General features: G+C 37.0%; 1 protein-coding gene across 1 annotated transcript; it reads right to left on the bottom strand.

The window, feature by feature from the left end:
* Window positions 1-9,474: 9,474 nt before the first annotated feature.
* Window positions 9,475-20,341, bottom strand: LOC134310320 (uncharacterized). The gene is made up of 8 exons (XM_062991876.1): window positions 20,267-20,341; window positions 18,160-18,281; window positions 17,040-17,153; window positions 15,380-15,404; window positions 13,011-13,082; window positions 12,149-12,272; window positions 11,996-12,047; window positions 9,475-9,724 (listed from the first exon to the last, which is right to left on the bottom strand). The coding sequence occupies exons 1-8, from the start codon at window positions 20,292-20,294 to the stop codon at window positions 9,533-9,535; spliced, it is 729 nt and encodes a 242-aa protein (XP_062847946.1). The 5' UTR covers window positions 20,295-20,341; the 3' UTR covers window positions 9,475-9,532.
* Window positions 20,342-20,748: the final 407 nt, after the last annotated feature.

The raw sequence follows: 20,748 nt of genomic DNA on the forward strand, positions 1-20,748 counted from the left end.
GACGAGTCCACATTTCAAATTGTTTTTGGAAATCATGGACGTCGTGTCTTCCGGGCCAAAGAGGACTGTCCGGATTGTTATCAGCGCAAAGTTCAAAAGCCAGCATCTCTGATGGTATGGGGGTGTGTTAGTGCCCATGGCATGGGTAACTTGCACATCTGTGAAGGCACCATTAATGCTGAAACATTGGTACATACAGGTTTTGGAGCAACATATGCTGCCATTCAAGCAACGTCTTTTTCAGGGACGTCCTTGCTTATTTCAGCAAGACAATGCCAAGCCACATTCTGCACGTGTTACAACAGCGTCGCTTCGTAGTAAAAGAGTGCGGGTACTAGACTGGCCTGCCTGCAGTCCAGACCTGTCTCCCATTGAAAATGTGTGGCACATTATGGTGTGCAAAATACGACAACAGAGATTCCGGACTGTTGAGCAACTGAAGTTGTACATCAAGCAAGAATGGGAAAGAATTCCACCTACAATTCTCAACAATTAGTGTCCTCAGTTCCCAAACGCTTATTGAGTGTTGTTAAAAGGAAAGGTGATGTAACACAGTGGTAAACATGCCCCTGTCCCAAAGTTGCAGGCATCAAATTCAAAATGAGTGAATATTTGCAAAACACAATCAAGTTTATCCATTTGAACATTAAATATCTTTTCCTTGTAGTGTATTCAATTGAATATGGGTTAAAAAGTATTTGCAAATCATCGTATTCTGTTTTTATTTATGTTTTACACAACGTCCCAACTTGGAATTGGGGTTGTAGTTCAGTTACTTCACGGGTACTGAATAATACGAAGGACTACTTGTTTGATACAAATTTTTTATTCTTATTATTATAAACATTCATATATTCAAAATCTTATGAAAAGCCTTCTCAGCAAACTGGAGGATGTTAAAGCCGCACTTTATATTGCCTATTTGTATATGTGTGGCCAACATCTAACATGACCATGAACTTGCCCCATATCAAATCTATAGGCGATATGGAGTGCAGCTGTAAATTACTGTTTCTGGCCATATAATATATGTTGCAGATGGAAATTGCAAATTGGATATACAGTATGCAAAAGAGACATGATGACAGTATGCCAAAACATTTGGTCACAGGCTAAATTTGTTAACTAAAAAACGATAAAACTGTAAACCTCCAAATGATCATTGATGTAACAATTATTAATAAATAATGTGGAACTGCCACACAAAAGAGACATGATGACAGTATGCCAAAACATTTGGTCACAGGCTTTCTCTTGGTCACTAAAGTTGTTAACTAAAAAACTATAAAACTGTAAACCTCTAAATGATCATTGATGTAACAATTATTAATACATGATGTACACCACAGTCAAGACAACTGAGGTAAAATCTCATTGGCATTCATCCAGTGTGTGTCAAGAGAGGCTAAAGTCACAGGGGTCAATCTTAATAGTTACATTATCATAAGAGACCGCAGTCATGTCCTAAAGAAAGCATAAAGGAAGTTGGTAACAATACAAACACAAATTCATTCAAATGACTAGTTAATAATTCTTCATGCAAAAATCCATATTACAATATGTGATTGCTTACTGTGGAGACCATAACAAAGACACTTTATCACTGTCATTTCAACTAGCAAAATGCACATACATAAGGGTAAGGCTATGCAGGAAAAAAAATTGAATTTATTGCTGATCACATCATATATAATTTTATTTTAGAGCAGGCATGTCCAAAGTCTGGCCCGCTGGCCCACGTCTTCTGTCTTAAATTGCGTTACTTGTGGCCCGCCAGCACAGTCAAACAGAAAAAAAATTAATTATACTAATTCAAGATGTAATTCCCATTTTTACCAATTGGTAACAGCAACACTGTACGTACGCAATCATGAGAAGCTGCAAAAAAACAGGAACGAGACGTACTCATTAATATGACGTGATACAAGCGACACAGGTTGTAGAAACAACGATTAACGGGAACAAAATTTAACATGACGTTTTGTATTAAAACAACGACCTAAGAATTTGAGTGGTGGAGAGAACTTATGATCAGTAATATCTTAGATAAACTCAGAGTTCCTGTGTCGTTCTTTTAGTACATAAAGCCACGTTACGCTTACACTTTTGGCTGGTCCGCTGATCTCAACTGGTCACTCAGTTGGCCAGTCTGTTTTGAAATACTGACCCATCTTGCAGTAAGGTGACAGTGCTACTCACTGTGCTACTGTGCTGCCCCTGAGTGGGTGTTTCTAGTGGGAATTGACAACTGGCTGTAAAAGAGTTGGGCTAATTTTATGGCACTGTATGCAAAAATAGCTTCCACTAATATTCACAATATTATTCATTTAAAAGAAGAAAACCCAACACATTGCAACAATGGGGTTCGACAAAGCTGGTATTTAAAGCTCCTTATGGCTGTAATGAAAACACATGTACAAAGGCATTTGATTCAAGAAATCAGCATATCCTACGCTTGCTACCAAGAAGAAGACTGTCCGAATTCTGAGATGCCTTAAAATGCTGCCTACTAAGGTGCCTTAATTCTAAACAATATTCAGACTAAATAATGAGGGAGCATCCGTAAGGAAGGGTGGTTTACCTTCCTTAGAGGTAAAGGCCAGCACTCAGTGTGGCACAACAAAAAATTACAAATATGGGTGACGAATACAGAGTATCAAACAGAGTTCTTTATAAATGTAAATAAATTCTCACCGATTTCTAATTTGTATAAAGGTGTAATTTGTAAAATAAGTGTAATTTAACTGTTTTTGTTACACTGAGAAAGATGTTACCTGGCATGCTAGCGGGTTGTGCTACCTCAGCCCATTGGTTTGAATGGCCTGAGGCTTACTGTGTTAGCTTTGTAAGTTAAACTGTGGTGAGGTAATTGCTGTAATCACTGACTGAGTAGTGTGTTACCACAGACCATGACGGAAAACCAGAAAGAGAGAAAGGTGCTTTTTTACACAAAGGTTACATTAGGTCAAAGACTACCATGATCTCCTCATCTCTTAAACACCAATCAGAAATTAAAGTGTCATCATACCACCCCACTCAAACAACACAGGAAATAGGACATAGCAACCAAATTGACAAACACACATGCATGAGTGCTTTAGTAATGCAAATACTCCTGAATCAGACAAAAGCATACTGTCCAAATGATGATGTGCAGAATATTAAATATTGTTGTTATATTTGTGTATTAAATACAAAACAAAAACAACAAAAAGGGTGTACATGATGTGAATTAAAGCCATGTTATGTTGAGCCAAATTATTTTCATGAGAAAGATTTATTCTGTTAAATCAGGATATTCAGTTGACCTACATTTTGAACTCAAATAAGGATTTAATAATAATAATAATAATAATACATTTTATTTATATAGCGCTTTTCAAGATACTCAAAGACGCTTTACATAAGACAAATAATCAAAACAAATACGTACATACACCATACAAATCATAGTACAAAATCAAAATAGTACATCAACATCAAGAATAATTAAGATAAAAACAAAGAGAGCAGCATAAGACAGTTCATTAAAAATTAGCTAAATTATGAGAGAGAACAACAAATATAGAACAATTTCTTAAAATTAGACAGAAACAGGACAGATTTACATGCAATCAGGAAACTGAAAACTTTACAAGTTTTAGGATCTAGGACTTCACATTTCTGTCGTGATCTAAGTATAAAAACTATTAAAAAGAATAGCAAAAATAAAAGCATTTATTTCGTGTTGTTACAAGTTAAATGCCATATTGAATAGATGAGTTTTGAGAAGTGACTTGAATTTGGACAGGTCAGGACAATCTCGTAGGTGTTTGGGGAGAGCATTCCATAAAGATGGAGCAGCTATGGAAAAGGCCCTGTCACCCCAGGTCCGGTGCTTGGTCCTAGAGGGTATGGACAGTAGGTTAGCCTCAGAAGAGCGAAGGCTACGGGAGGGAATGTGCTGATGGAGCAGGTCGGTGAGGTAGGATGGGGCCTGATTATGGAGAGCTTTGTGAGTGAATAGAAGAATTTTGAATTGAATGCGTTGAGCAACGGGAAGCCAATGAAGTTTTTGTAGAACAGGTGTAATATGATCACGGGAGCGAGTATGAGTAAGGAGGCGAGCAGCTGAATTCTGGATATACTGAAGTTTTTTTAGGATTTTGTTAGATGTACCATAAAGGATGCTATTGCAATAATCAATTCTGGATGTAATAAAAGCATGAATCAAGGTTTCGGCGGCAGAAAAGGAGAGTGATGGACGTAGACGTGCTATGTTTTTTAGATGAAAGAAAGCAGTTTTGGTGATGTGATTTACATGGCGGTCAAAAGAGAGGTTGCTATCAAAAATTACACCAAGATTTCGGATGTTAGAAGACGGAGACAAAGTGTCATTATCAATGGTAATTTGAAAATTTTTTGTGGTTTTTGCCAGGGTTGTAGGACCTACGATGATCATATCTGATTTTTCACAGTTTAATTTGAGGAAATTAGCTTTCATCCACAATTTCATTTCAGTGATGCAATTTGTCAGAGTGGAGTGAAGTTCAGTATTAATGGATTTGGAGGAGATGTAAAGCTGAATATCATCAGCATAACAGTGGAAATGTAAACCATGCCGACGTATGATGTCACCAAGGGGGAGCATATAAAGAATAAACAAAAGGGGACCTAACACTGAGCCTTGGGGAATGCCTTGGGACAGTGGAGCAATGGCAGAACTACAATTGTTGATATTAACAAACTGTTGTCTGTTTACGAGATATGACCTTAACCACAAAAGGGCAGTACCAGTGATGTTGACAGAGGATTCAAGGCGGGACAGAAGAATGGAGTGATTAATGGTGTCAAAAGCTGCAGTAAGATCAAGGAGGACGAGAATATTAATTTGTCCAGAGTCTGAGGAAAGAAGAAGGTCATTTGTGACTTTGAGGAGGGCTGACTCAGTGCTGTGCTGGGGGCGGAAACCAGACTGAAATGATTCAAATAGATTATTGGAATTTAGGTGATCTTTGAGCTGTGAGGCAACAACACGTTCCAGTATTTTCGACAGAAATGGAAGATTGGAAATGGGCCGAAAGTTACTCATAATGTTAGAGTCAAGTCCAGGTTTTTTAAGTATGGGAGTAACAGCAGCCAATTTGAGTGATTGAGGGACTGAGCCAGAACTAAGAGAGGAATTGATTATCTCTGTGATAAGTGATGAGATAACTGGAAAACAACCCTTAACAAGTTTTGATGGAGCAGGATCCAAAACACAAGTGGAGCTTCGCATCCCTGTTAAGATCTCAGATAGGTCCAAAAGAGACACAGGTGAGAACTGAGACAGAGGCTGGGTAATAAATTGAGATGAGATAGGCGGAGAAACAGAGATGACAGGGGAAACTGTCAGAAAATTGTGGATATTCTCAACTTTTGTTTGAAAAAATGAGAGGTAAGAGTTACACTTGTCAACTGTAAAGGAATTGGTAGTATTGTCAACTGGTTTGAGAAGTTTATTTATTGTGGAAAAGAGAGTCTTAGGATTTGTTGATCCAGCATGTATGAGTTCGGAATAGTAAGTGGATCGGGCTGCCGTAAGAGCGTCTTTGTAATGTTGAAGATAATCAGAATAAATCTGATAATGTACTGTTAGACCGGTTTTCTTATAAAGTCTTTCAAGCTGGCGTTTACGGGATTTCATTTGGTGAAGCTCAATTGTGTACCATGGTGCAGAATGACTAAATGAAACAAATTTGGTTCTCAAAGGAGCCAGCTCATCAAGACATGAGGCGAGTATGTCATTATAGTAATCGACAAGGTCAGATGAATTACTAGACAGTACAGGACAGACAGACATCTTTTTAACAAGAGAATCTGAGAAAGCAGAGGGAGAGATATATTGAAGATTCCTGAAGGATATTTTACGTTTAGCTCTAGTGATGGGCCTAGTGACCTCAATGTCCATGATGATTGTCAAATGATCAGAGACAGTAAGGTCATGGCTGGACGGCTGATGAACTAGGACACCAGTAGAGCAGACAAGGTCAAGAGTATGACCTTTTTTATGAGTTGGAAAATGTATATGTTGTGTGAAATTAAAACACTGTAACAATTCCAAAAATTCCCTGGCAAATTTACAGTTGTTGTCATCAATATGGATGTTAAAATCACCCATAAGCAGTACAGAGGATGAGAGGGCACTAAACTGGGTTAAAAAATCTGAAAAATCAGAGAGAAAGGAAGCGTTTGGCTTTGGCGGACGATAAACTACAGCAGTGACCAGAGGAGTAGGCCCTGACAACTTGAAAGCCAGGTGTTCAAAAGAAAGAGCAGCAGGAAAAGACAAAGTGGTTATTTTAATATCATCCCTATAGACTGCAGCAACACCACCACCTCGCCCTTCCATACGAGGTTCATCAATATACGAGTATCCCATTGGCGTGGTCTGATTTAACGTAAAATAATCCAAGGGTTTATGCCAAGTTTCAGTGAGACAGAAAAAGTCTAGTTCACTGTCAGATATAAATTCACTGAGTACAGTACTTTTTGTGTTGAGTGAACGAACATTAAGCAATGCCATTTTCAAGTGGTATTGTTGTGTAGTTGGCTGTGAGGAACGAGGAAGAGAACGGAGATTTGCTAAATCCACTCCGCGTTTCCCATCCCACTCCGTGGACAGCGTTGTCATGGAGACTACACCGCTACTGGTGTGCAAGGCAGCAGCGCTCTGATGACGTGTTTGCGGAGCGACAGTGCGCACGGCTGACCAGAAGGATGGAATAGCGTTACCGTTTCGAAGATAAACAAGCTTTCTCCGGGAGCCCCTGTGAATATAACGAGGCCGGCGAAGGAGTCCAAGCTGTTTGATGACTGAAATACACGATGGAGTAGTGCAGTTGTTGAACTTCCTCAGCTGGTCAACGGAATAGTTCAACATCGTGCCGATCCCAGGAAAACTCATCCACCGTTCACCACCGGCCGCAGACGCGATGTACAGTAGAAAGAACAAAAAGTATCAAAAGCACAAATAAAAGTATCAAAAGTAACTTAAAAGAAATAGATCCACAAGGTGTGTAAAAAGATGAAAACGAAAAACGATAAAAATACAATAAAATACGGTAACGGTAGCGGCAGCCAAATGCGCCAGCGTCCACCATCACCATGGCAACTAATAATAATATATATATTTAAAATGTCATTTAAAACAATACAATACTGTATTATTAAATACTATGTTTTTAGTGTTTTAATGAGCACAAAATACAACCCCAAATCAGAAAAAGTTGGGTCAGCATTGAAAATGCAAATAATAAAAGACACAGAGTTTCTTACATTTACTTTGACTTTGATTTGATTGCTGACAGGATGAACCTGAGATATTGCATGTTTTGTCTGCTCAGCTTCATTTTGTTTCTTAATAAACATCCATTCCAAAAAAGTTGGGAAAGTAAAGCATTTACCACTGTGTAATATTGCCATTCCTTTACACCACACTTAATAATGATGTTTTGGCACAGAGGATACCAAGTGATTTATTGTTTTAGCTTAAATTTTTGTCCCGATGTTTTGGCACAGAGGATACCAAGTGATTTATTGTTTTAGCTTTCATTTTTGTCCCATTCTTCCTGCAAACACGTCTTAAGCAACAGTATGCAGACCCTGGCTGTTGGACTTGCTGATAGCAGTCTGGATGGTCCTTTTCGTCTTTGGTCCAGAGCACACGGCGTTAATTTTTTCCACTTTTTTTGGAATGCTGGTTCACCTGACCACAATACGTTTCCACTGTGTGACAGTCCATCCTAGATGCCTCCGAGCCCAGAGAAGTCGACGCAGCTTCTGGACATGGTTAACATAAGACTTCTTTTTTGCACAGTAAAGTTTTAAATGGCATATGTGCATTAACTCCTATTGTAGAGCTTGACAAAGGTTTGTCAAAGTAATTCCTTGCCCATGTGGTTATTGATGCAGTGGCGGTTCTTGATGCAATGCCATCTGAGGGATCAAAAATCACAGGCGTTCAGCTTAAGTTTGCGCCCTTGGCCCTTACGCAGTGAAATTCCTCCTGATTCCTTGAGTTACTTTTAATGATATTATGCACTGTAGAAGGAGAAATATGCACATCCCTTCCAATCTTTCTTTGAGGTACATTGTTTTTAAACATTTCAATAATTTTCTCTCGTATTTGTTGACAAACTGGAGATCCTCTGATCATCTTTGCTCATCAAAGACTCAGCCTTTCCTGGATGCTGCTTTTGTACCAAACCATGATTACAATCACCTGTTGACATCACCTGTTTGGAATCACATCATTATTTAGTTTTTTCACCTCATTACTAGCCCTAAATTGCCCTTTTTTATGTGTTGCAGGCCTAAAATGCAGGAGTGGAGGTATATTAACAAATTAAATGAAGTTGAGCAGACAAAACATGAAATATCTTGGGTTCAAACTGTCAGCAATCAAATAAAAGTCAAAGTAAATGTAAGGAACACTGTGTTTTTATTTCATTTGCATTTTCCATACTGTCCCAACTTTTTTCTGATTTGGGGTTGAAAATATAAATGTTGGCTACATAAATTAACAACTGTATGGCTGCTGTGTACTTACTATAACTGGACTTGGTGACGGCCTAATCATTATGTTGATTCAAGCTGGTCAGTGTAGGAATGTCTGTAAAAAATGATTTTTTACTTGTAATGTACTATATGTAAAGGTAGATTTAATAAGTGCCACAAGACAAAATGTACATTTCTGTTACCATTCTTAACTGACAAATATTGGAACATTGGAGGTCACCAAATTAATTATGAATATTAATGTTTTTACAATGTTGAACAGTGAACAGTTGTATGAATATAGTTGTTTCCTGGTATCAGCTGGGCAAACTGCCAAACAAAAAAAATAATAGTCTACTTACTATATTGCTTACTAATACTATTCAGTTTTTCCCTCTGTGTGACACAGTCATGGGTCACAGACCACTGTTAACCTGTCTGTGTTCCAACACCCTGATACCTCCTATGTCTTTGATTTATTTTTATTGTGTAAACCAGTCTTGTCCTGATCAGTTTGTGTATAAATACCTGTGTGAGATTGCTGTGTAGTTGTTAAACATTTTACCAATGTTTTGCGTTGGCAGTGTAGCCTAGTGGTTAAGGTACTGGTCCAGTATTCAGAAGGTTGCCGGTTCAAGCCTCACCACTACCAGGTTGCCACTGTTGGGCCCTTGAGCAAGGCCCTTAACCCTCAATTGCTTAGACTGTATACTGTCACAACTGTAAGTCGCTTTGGATAAAAGCGTCTGCTAAATGCCGAAAATTTAAAATGTAAATGTGTCCGTTGTTCAAATTCGTTTTTAAGAGACCATAGCCTGGCCTAACAGAGTAAACAGTAACTTGAGGTACATTTGAAAAACCATTGTAATCATTGATGAAATAAAAACAATAAAAAAATACTTATGCAAACCTTTAAAAAAATGTGTATAGTTTTTTATTTACATATATACACTATTTAATTAACTGTTAAATAACATACGCCATGAGCCAAGATGTTTTTGTCAACCCAGCTACATCAAATAAATCCTTCAAGGAAGGTTTTTATTTCTGACACGTTGCTCAAATCAGTAACTGTCCATCTTTTTTCCCTTCCCCCCTGATGGATACTGGTTGGGGTAAAACCATAAAAGCAGCCAATCACAGGTTTATCTTCTCCCCCTTTTACACCAGGATTACAATTAACTTTACTGGTTGCCTGACTCGGTTCCTGAAAAAAAAATGAAAATAAGTAGATAAATAACATAGATAAACAAATATTCATATAAGCTAAAGTTAAAGCTGTTTTGAAAATGTAGTATATAAAAAGTACAGATTTTTCTTTTTGAAATGTAGAAAACAGCAACCAGTTTATTTGAGGTCATAACACACTCACACCTTGAGGTGATTTCTATTTATGTTTTTAATCCCACATTTCACATCATCTGCATGTTTTAGGAAATATTAGGACATAATTACCCAGATAAAAACCATATATACACAAACATTTGAAACTTTTTACAGGCAGTGACAGATGGTGAAAAAACACGCATACATAATAAAACCAGCATTAAAAAAGTAGAGCTGCAAGTATAGAACTACTCTACTATTGTACCCCAATTAACTTCAGACTGAACTTGACCTCATTCTTTTTTATTTTGTCACTTCAGCCACAAAGTAAACTTTTTTCTACTGATAATTATATTTGATTATATTGGCAAACAATAACTTGGTAGATGCATCAGGTCATATAATGGAATGGAGTGCAGTATAGAATACAGTACAGAAACACTGGGCACATGGCACAAGTCATCGCATGACATCCCAAACTAACTTATTTACCTACTCACTGGCACCTAAAAGTAACTTAGAGCAGTCTTTTTAATCTGCATTTTTTACTGACAATTATTAGAGGTGAGGTTCAAACCCAGGTCCCCAGAACTCTCAAGTTGTTTGGCACCTAGACAACCAGTTGTTTTCCCAAATTGGCATATATATACATGATTAAACTTGGTTGTTATCTTCTATGTAGCTGTATCATATCAATCCCAGTCAATCGCAATCACCATCACAAAAACCTTTGCAAACACACACACAAAACTACATACAGACGTGAACAGATTTGTACACAAATTTTAAATTTTTACACTTCTATAAAAAAAGGGAACCAAAATTTTCTCAGAAATAACTTTAAACTAAAGTGTCTGGCATCCATCATTGTTCATTCCAGATTTTGCTTTTAATTTTTGATTCAACAGAACACTTTAAATAATAAAAAAAATAAAAATTGCATGGACAAAAATAATGGGACCTTCAATCTAATATTTTGTTGCACAACCATTAGATTTTTGTAGCTTTAAATAAGACTTCTGTACCTGTCACCTGTTTTCCTAAGCAAAATGCTCTAGCTCTCTCATGCTGAAGGGTGTCTTCTTCAGACTGCATGTTTAATGGAATTCCAATCAGGGCTCGACTAAGATTTCAGAATGGTCAAGTGGTTTGTTCTTAGCAATTCCTGACTTCTTTTAGTTGTGTATTTTGGGTTGTTATAATGTTAGAGGACATGACCTCCTAAGACCTGACTAAGACAGATCTTTCTGACATCTGGCAGACACAAGTTTTGCTCCAAAATGCCTTGATAGACTTCAGAATTCATTGTACCCTACACAGATTCAAAGCACCCTTTGCCAGATGCAGCAAAGCAGCCCTAAAAAATAACTCCTTCATGTTTCACGGCAAGAATTGTGTTCCTTCCTTTGAAAGCTGGTGCACTGTGCACATAGAGCTGATGTGAACATTCTCCCAGAAGCATTGTGGCTTGTCAATTTGCATTTTAGCTTTAACAGTGGAGTCCTTCTGGGTCTTCTTTCATGGAGTTCAACCACTGGTGTACATTGACTTTTGAGTTTGACTTGATTCTCTAAAAGTTTTCCCTGGTTCTTTGTTTACCATTCACACTTTTGTTTAATCTGGTGTCAGTTTTCCACTTGCAGCCATGTCCAGGAAGGTTAAACTTTAACTTAAACTTCTTAATAATATTTGCAACTGTAGTCACAAAAACATTCAGCTGCTTTGAGATGGTCTCATAGCCTTTACATTTGACATACTTTCTTTCACAAATTTTTCCTTTGCCTTCTCTGGTCCATGTTCAGTGTGGTGGACACAATGATACCAAACAGCAGAGTGAAAACAATTAGTTTGAAATATTAGTATCTATTTATTCATAATATTTTCTGTGGGTACCAATGTATCTGTCCAGGCCATTGTAAAATATCTTTGTTGAATAAGTAATGATTTATCGATTTTTAAACTTGCTTTGCTTTAACTATGACAGACCAAAGGCATGCAGTTATACATAATAAAATTGCTTTTAATTTTATAATTTTCAGTAGTAAAGCATTGTTTTAATAAGCTGTAAGAGTACCAACAAATTTGTTCACGTCTGTTTAAGCAAATAGTTTTAAATAAATGTACAATTATCTTTGCCATTTTAGCTGTGTACCTCTGTGTTTGCCAAGCTGTAGCTGCTCACAGAATGTTTTTTATTGAAGGTTCTGTAAACAAATGGTAAATTGAAATTGTTAAACATTTTATGTCAAAGAGAATAATGCAAACAATTAAAAAATAAGGAACAGCTATGGAGGGGGATTCTTACCTTGAAATTCTGTCTTTATTGCACAAGCAGAAAACAATGAGACCAATGACAATGGCAATGACAAAAGCAATAGAAAGAACAGAACCAATAACAACAGCATGATTATTGGGCTGGTTGGGTTGCACTGCAGAAAACAAACAACAAAAATATGATGAAAAGCTTTCACTTAAGAGTGGAGACATATTTATGGCCATTCTTTTGGAATGATATGCTTAATATGTTTATCAAACACATATTCACATACTTTTAGCTACTTGGTGAATGTTTTACATGTTTTACTTGCTGTCTTGTTTAATGGGGGGTTTAAAAACAGCATGGAACATGGATAACATTTCACACCTAAGCTATGCTCCACATTTGCATATGTCTAGGGACAGAGAAAGTCCCTGTTACTTCTCTTCTCTGTTACTTCACATTGCAACATCTAAGCCCATGTAGGGGATTAATCAATTTTCAACATATTTATTTGGGATAAACATACCTCATGATGCACTATACTGTAAACTGTTTTAAGAATTGCACTTTTAACCCATATCTAAGATTGGTTGTGTTGTTGGTAAAAACTCCTTAAATAGGAACAGAAACTTGCTAGCTGGCAAAAGTAAACAAACTGTGCATTAACATTTGCAGAAATGGTTTTCAAAATATGATAAGCTTGTATACTTTTTTACTTCCAAAACCAAGACAATATTTAATATGACCAGGCTCGCTAGGAGATTTTCATTCAGCTGTACATGTCATTTACAAGTCTATGTAACATTTGTTCTTTAATTTAGTTATAAAATTTAGTACTCTTACTTAATACCTGGTATTTTTAAGTAATTATACTCTTTTTTGCTTTTTGTTTTGCTACTTTACCCACCCGTGGTTGTTGGCAAGCTTTTATTCATGGAAAGAACTTCATCTATAGCATTCGACTGTGCAAGACAGCTGTCTGTAAGGCAAAAGAAATTACTCAAAGTTTCATTAAACATGTTGTTTGTTGAACAGTATTCAGGGGCACATGGGTGGTGCAGCAGTCTAACCGCCAAGACACAGAATCAACTGACTGCAAGATTGACTGACTCATTATGGTTTAGCAATGAGTGGTCCAGCCTCATAATAACAAGAAAAAAATCTGAGTGACTTTCATAGAGAGGAATAGCCAAATCATTCTGATGATCTATATAACATGAGCTCAGAAGGACAGTTAATTATTGCAGACAACAAGGTTCAGTACATGTTCAGATGGTGTGATTTCAGAGTCATAAAGAGAGATGCCTAGATCTTGGAATGGAGACATATCCCCAAGGAAACAGCTTGGACTTACTGGGGTGAAGTTCAAATAAGCTGGCATCAATAATGAGATGCAAGCTGAGACTTTGGTGATCCATTTTTTAAAATAATATACAGTGTATCACAAAAGTGAGTACACCCCTCACATTTCTGCAAATATTTCATTATATCTTTTCATGGGACAACACTATAGAAATAAAACTTGGATATAACTTAGAGTAGTCAGTGTACAACTTGTATAGCAGTGTAGATTTACTGTCTTCTGAAAATAACTCAACACACAGCCATTAATGTCTAAATGGCTGGCAACATAAGTGAGTACACCCCACAGTGAACATGTCCAAATTGTGCCCAAAGTGTCAATATTTTGTGTGACCACCATTATTATCCAGCACTGCCTTAACCCTCCTGGGCATGGAATTCACCAGAGCTGCACAGGTTGCTACTGGAATCCTCTTCCACTCCTCCATGATGACATCACGGAGCTGGTGGATGTTAGACACCTTGAACTCCTCCACCTTCCACTTGAGGATGCGCCACAGTCCATCACCTTTACCTTCAGCTTCCTCAGCAAGGCAGTTGTCATCTTGGAGGTTATGTTTGGGGTCGTTATCCTGTTGGAAAACTGCCATGAGGCCCAGTTTTCGAAGGGAGGGGATCATGCTCTGTTTCAGAATGTCACAGTACATGTTGGAATTCATGTTTCCCTCAATGAACTGCAGCTCCCCAGTGCCAGCAACACTCATGCAGCCCAAGACCATGATGCTACCACCACCATGCTTGACTGTAGGCAAGATACAGTTGTCTTGGTACTTCTCACCAGGGCGCCGCCACACATGCTGGACACCATCTGAGCCAAACAAGTTTATCTTGGTCTCGTCAGACCACAGGGCATTCCAGTAATCCATGTTCTTGGACTGCTTGTCTTCAGCAAACTGTTTGCGGGCTTTCTTGTGCGTCAGCTTCCTTCTGGGATGATGACCATGCAGACCGAGTTGATGCAGTGTGCGGCGTATGGTCTGAGCACTGACAGGCTGACCTCCCACGTCTTCAACCTCTGCAGCAATGCTGGCAGCACTCATGTGTCTATTTTTTAAAGCCAACCTCTGGATATGACGCCGAACACGTGGACTCAACTTCTTTGGTCGACCCTGGCGAAGCCTGTTCCGAGTGGAACCTGTCCTGGAAAACCGCTGTATGACCTTGGCCACCATGCTGTAGCTCAGTTTCAGGGTGTTAGCAATCTTCTTATAGCCCAGGCCATCTTTGTGGAGAGCAACAATTCTATTTCTCACATCCTCAGAGAGTTCTTTGCTATGAGGTGCCATGTTGAATATCCAGTGGCCAGTATGAGAGAATTGTACCCAAAACACCAAATTTAACAGCCCTGCTCCCCATTTACACCTGGGACCTTGACACATGACACCAGGGAGGGACAACGACACATTTGGGCACAATTTGGACATGTTCACTGTGGGGTGTACTCACTTATGTTGCCAGCTATTTAGACATTAATGGCTGTGTGTTGAGTTATTTTCAGAAGACAGTAAATCTACACTGCTATACAAGTTGTACACTGACTACTCTAAGTTATATCCATGTTTCATGTCTATAGTGTTGTCCCATGAAAAGATATAATGATATATTTGCAGAAATGTGAGGGGTGTACTCACTTTTGTGATACACTGTATATAGACTATTGTGCATGGTTTCAAAGAAAATGTTTAAATGTTATAACTGAATAATATCTACATATGAATTTTTATAGCTCCACCAGAAACACTGATAGGGTACCAATCCTGATTACAGTGGTGATGGGCTAGCATATTAGACCACTGCGCCACCCAATGTGTAAATGTCCGTTACAAATTACTTTAACTGTATTTCTCCTGCACTCCATTGGAGCATATGATAAATAAGTATCTGCTGTCTCAATGATTTCAATATTGTACTTACAGGAACAGTTGATCGTCATCATAAGCTGTAGAGGTGACAGAAGAGATTTAGACAAATAAATATACCAGTTATGAAACCACAAACTTTGTATCATTTTATTTCTGTTGCTATCTGTCAGTAAAAAGAATGTAATCTAGCATGCACTTCCTAGTAAATTAAACAAAATCCAACCCATGCTCAGTGGCAAATTTTGCTAGTGGGCATGCTATGCTATAAATCAAGGCAACTGCAGTGCTGTGAATAGTATTTTTGCATATCTGACACGTTTCAGATAATCAATTTACTTTTAATATATTAAAACAAAGAACCAAGAAAATGCTTTTTGAAATTATTATTACATTTATTGAGAAACTGCTAAGACACACTTATCTACCAAATCACACAGTTAACCAAATTCAATTGACATCTGGGTTACATTTCACTAGTCACACAGAGGCATGATTACTTGCAGACCTTTTAAATCTTAAAATCACATAAAAAAACCTTCCTGGCTTTGTGAAGCAGACTAGAAAGTCTCAAAAATGAGCATATGACACAATATCAAAAGAGATTTAATGACAGGTGTGAAACAAAGTCACTGAACTCTGGAAATGGCTACAAAGCCATTGCTAAGGCTCTGGGACTCCAGCAAACCACATTAAGAGACAATATCAACAAATAGTGAAAACCTTCGTCAAAATACGAAGGACACAGTAAAAATGGCATCATTGTGAGAGATGCAAGGTGCAAACACAAAGGCTTGTCTCACAGTTGTCGAAAACACCTAGATGACCACATTTTGAATAATATTTTTTAACTGAGTCAAATGTGGAACTTTTTGAAAAACATGGGTCTTGTTACATCTAGTGTAACACCACATTCCACCTTATGAACATCAAACTCATATAAGGTGGTGGTAGTATGGACCTGGATTACTTGCCATGATTGATAAAAGCATGAATTCTGCTGTCAAAAAATTCTAAAGGGAAAATGTCTTTCCTTCAGTTTGTTTCCTAAGGCACAATTGCATGGGGAAATACACCTCTGAATGCCTCAAAAAAATGAGGGTTTTGGAGTGGCTAAAACAAACTCTTACTTAAATCTCATTGATATGCTGTGGCAAGACCTCAAATAGGCAGTTTATGCTAGAACACCCTCCAGTATACCCAAATAAAAATATTCTCCAAAAAAGAGTGGGATAATTACATCACAGCAGTGTAAAATGGCTCATTACCACAAACATTTGACTGCACTTTTTACTGCCAAGAGTGGACTCTTTATTAAGTTTTGAATGGCAGTTACCTTTTCATATGGGTGATATAAGTCTTAAATAAATCTAAAATAAATTAAATGATCATTGAAGCTCCATTTTTTGTTTAGTTGTGTTGTTTTTGCCTTGTATTAAAAGTAGTTGGAAGATCTGAAAAATTTAATTGTGGCAGCAAAAACAGAAATCATGTGAGGTGTTTACATCAGAGATAAACCTTACCCTATTGTTCAATAAATATGTTTTCAATAATGCAAATCTGGAGTTTATTTGGGTAGATTTGTAAAGATTAGACGTAGATTTGTAAATCTGGAGTTTACTGACGTAGTTGCTAGCGTAAAACATGACATCAAAATTCTAATAAACAAACAAACAGCACTGTGAAAGGCATGATATAAAAATTGTATCACTCACCTCATAGCAAATGTATGTGACATTTTTAGGGTGGGTGTAAAAATTGATGTTTCGACTATTATGACTCTGAACAACTGCAGGGTCGAAATTGTGATCACTAGCAATGACCGTGCCCTAGGTGACAGAACATACACACACACATACATACACACACACACACACACACAGGGTTTATATATAAAATAACAAAACAATAACCTGTAAACATTGTTATATGAAAACATTGTTAAATGTTAAAATACAACAGCAAAGGACATGAATTCATTCATTTAGAATACAATTCTGTTCCCAAAGGAGGGAAAACCCCACTCAAACACATGCCCACCGGTTGTCTTAATTAGCATTACATGTTTAAACACTGGTCTGGGCCAAGTCACGTGTTGTTCTGCTTGTCTATGTTTCTGACTGAATTGTAGCTCACAGTGACCTGTGCGTGAGCATAGTCTTAATTTTGGAAAAACCATTACAAACGTCTAATTTTAAAACCAGTTTTTCACCATTTTAAATCCAGTCTTGACATGTTTTGGACCAACATCAAATGGTTGGATAAGACTGGTTTTATACATCTTTTAGCAATGGGTGTAGCTAATACACATATAGCGTTTCTTGCTAGCTTATGGGTATGTATCAGGAAGCATGCAAGACCACATACACATAAACCAAAGCTGCACAAACAACAGACACAAACAGAATAAACTTATCAAGAAGGCCAGCTCCATAACTGGGTCCGAACAGGATTCAGTTCAGAGGTAGCAGAGTTAAGAATGCTCACAAAACATAACCCAATAATGACAAATCGTTTACACCCACTTCATGCCCTGGAGGTATTTTGAACAAAGTACCTTCAGTCACAGACTGATTCCACCAAACTGAACACTACAGGAAGTCTTTCCTAACATCTGAATTGACTATTCAATAATTCATAATAATTTATAATAAATACCTACAATTATTAATAGATATTCCTGATGTGAGCTGCTGTAACCAAGACATTTCCTGCAAATGATCAATCTATCAAGTATCTATCCTTCAATCAAAGCAAACAAAACACAACAATGTTAAAACGATTTGGAAACACCTATGTGAGAGTGAATGAGTAATAGTTTTTGAATGTACTTACATCGATGCACCAGCTGTATGTTTTACAGCTTAAAGTACCCTGAATATGAAAGTAGGTTGTTCCAGTTAAACAACATTCAGGGCTTTTTTCTTCACAGCAACATGCCAAAAACATGCCAATAACTGTAAAATCAGAGTACAATATGCAGTTAACTGTCTGACACAGTGAAATGTTTAATCTGCTCAACAAAACTTTGTTGGCTATTTAAGGACCAAAAGTTTAAAGATTTACATTTCTAATTCATTATAAATCATATAATTCATCCTCATTCTAAGTTTGTCTTACTCTTTCTCTAAAAAATGTTCCAAAAACAGTTTTCATTATTACTTTTTTGCTTTTTATACATATTCTCTGGTGCAGGCTGCACATGCTTTGCGCCTTCTATTGATATTTTGTCTCATTATTCATTATTTGGATGGCTGCAACAAATTTCTAAATTGTTGGGACATGGATATGTTTACTACAGTTACATGACCTTTCCTTTTTTCAATATTCTGTAATCATTCGGGTACTGAAAACTTGAAAACTTTGATTGTAAAACTGAATTTTCTTTAAATTTTTAATTTTTATGTTCTTTATTCTTTACATCAGTGGTATTTCTAAGCCCGTGTGGTTATATTTATTTCAAAAATATTGCAATGCCATCTAAAGTCACTGGCATTCCGTTTTTAGGCTTGCAATTATTAACTCAGTTTTTCTCTAGATTTTTGTAACATTGTTATGGACTGTAGTTGGTAGAATTCATACATTGCCTACAATTGTGTGTTGAGAAACCTTCTTAATCCGTTTGACTATTTGCTCATGTAGTTTTTTCTTTAAAGTAGCTAACTTTGATTCATCAAGGTTCATGAACATCTAAAGCTTATGTGTTATTTATTCACCAGTGTCTGTAAAAAGTTCCTTATCTAGTGTTAATGATCATTACCAGTCATACATAGCACCTGTCCACATTTTTTTTGGAAGGTGCTGTCTTGCTGTCACTGTGTTAACATTAGTATTGGGATACACCTTTAATTTTGGGTGTTTCCGCGACAACATTTGCTAACAGGTGTAATATATCAATTATATAAAGGAAATTAAATATGAAGACATAAAGTTTGGTTTTATTTTATTACCCTTTTGTTTTTTTAAATAAGATATCTAACAAGCTCATGGTCAGGTGTCCGACCAGAGGTTTTTTAGACATATTGATACAAGTGGGGTCAATAGTATGGGTTTTTGTTACATCAAAGATAAACCCCACCCTATTGTTCAATAAATATGTGTTCAATAATGCAAATCTGGCATTTATTGGGGTACATTTGTAAAGATTAGATGTAGATTTGTAAATCTGGTGTTTACTGACGTAGTTGTGTTAGATTTGAGGTTGAACAACTAAAGCTTATGTGTTATTTATTCACCAGTTTCAGTAAAAAGTTCCTTATCTAGTGTTAGTGATCATTGCCAGTCATACACAGCACCTGTCCACATTTTTTTGGAAAGTGCTGTCACTATGTTAACAGAAGTATTGGGATACACCTTTTATTTTGGATGTTTCAGCCACAACATTTGCTAACAGGTGTAATATATCAATTATATTAAGAAAATTAAATATGAAGACATAAAGTTTGGTTTTATTTTTTTGTTTCAGACATATTGATACAAGTGGGGTCAATGGTATGGGTTTTTATTACGTCCAAGATAAACCTTACCCTAGTATTTAATAAATATGTGTTTAATAATGCAAATCTGGCGTTTTTTGGGGGTAGATCTGTAAAGATTAGATGTAGATTTGTAAGTTCTTGAGGTTGACAGTTATCTTCATTAAAAACGACCACGCCTGTCACGGTCTGACTGCGGTAAAGTTGCCATGTTCCAAGTTCTGTTAGCAGCGAAAGTTAAATCTAAAGACTTTACCAAACAGTGCTTTCTATTCGGATTTACATTTAACCTACCCTCTTAATTTGTCCTCATACTACCTTATCGCATTTATTTATTTATTTATTTCGTTTTAATACCTTGACATTCTAGTGTGCTTTTACACAACGCTACATAACTAAGCGAAAAGAAAAGCTTGTATTTAGCCTTTTAAGATACACTGAGCTGATTAAAGCGCTACTGTACTCACAGATGATCAGTTTTGCTGGTCCATTCATGCTGTTGTTGTGAATGTCTGCTGTTGTGAATGAATGATTCAGTTTTAGCGTGCGGTGAGGAACCGGTCACGCTATCTGCACTTTCAAAAAGCTCGGTCGCGCTATCTGCACTTAAAGTTTTACTGCGCGTCTAAACCGTATTATACGGTAGCCGAAGCGTCGAAGACAGTAAAGCTGCTGTTTACAGATTAATAAACATAATCTACCGTATTGTGATGCACGAAATCCACTACATTAAACACGAGCATTCATTCTGTTATTGATGAAAGAGTAAAGTGTCTATTTAATTGTGTACAGAACGCTATTTGAAGTCCAATAAAATGAACAAATCAAATTGTTATCAAGTGCCACCCATACAGTCGTGAAGAACACTTACTCTAGTACTCGTGGTGTGATTTTGAAACAATTTTATTGTATAAATTTGGAGTAATGTGATAAACTTGAGTAAAGTGTC

The sequence above is a fragment of the Trichomycterus rosablanca genome, chromosome 3 (genome assembly GCF_030014385.1).
Source record: "Trichomycterus rosablanca isolate fTriRos1 chromosome 3, fTriRos1.hap1, whole genome shotgun sequence".
Taxonomy (NCBI): domain Eukaryota; kingdom Metazoa; phylum Chordata; class Actinopteri; order Siluriformes; family Trichomycteridae; genus Trichomycterus; species Trichomycterus rosablanca.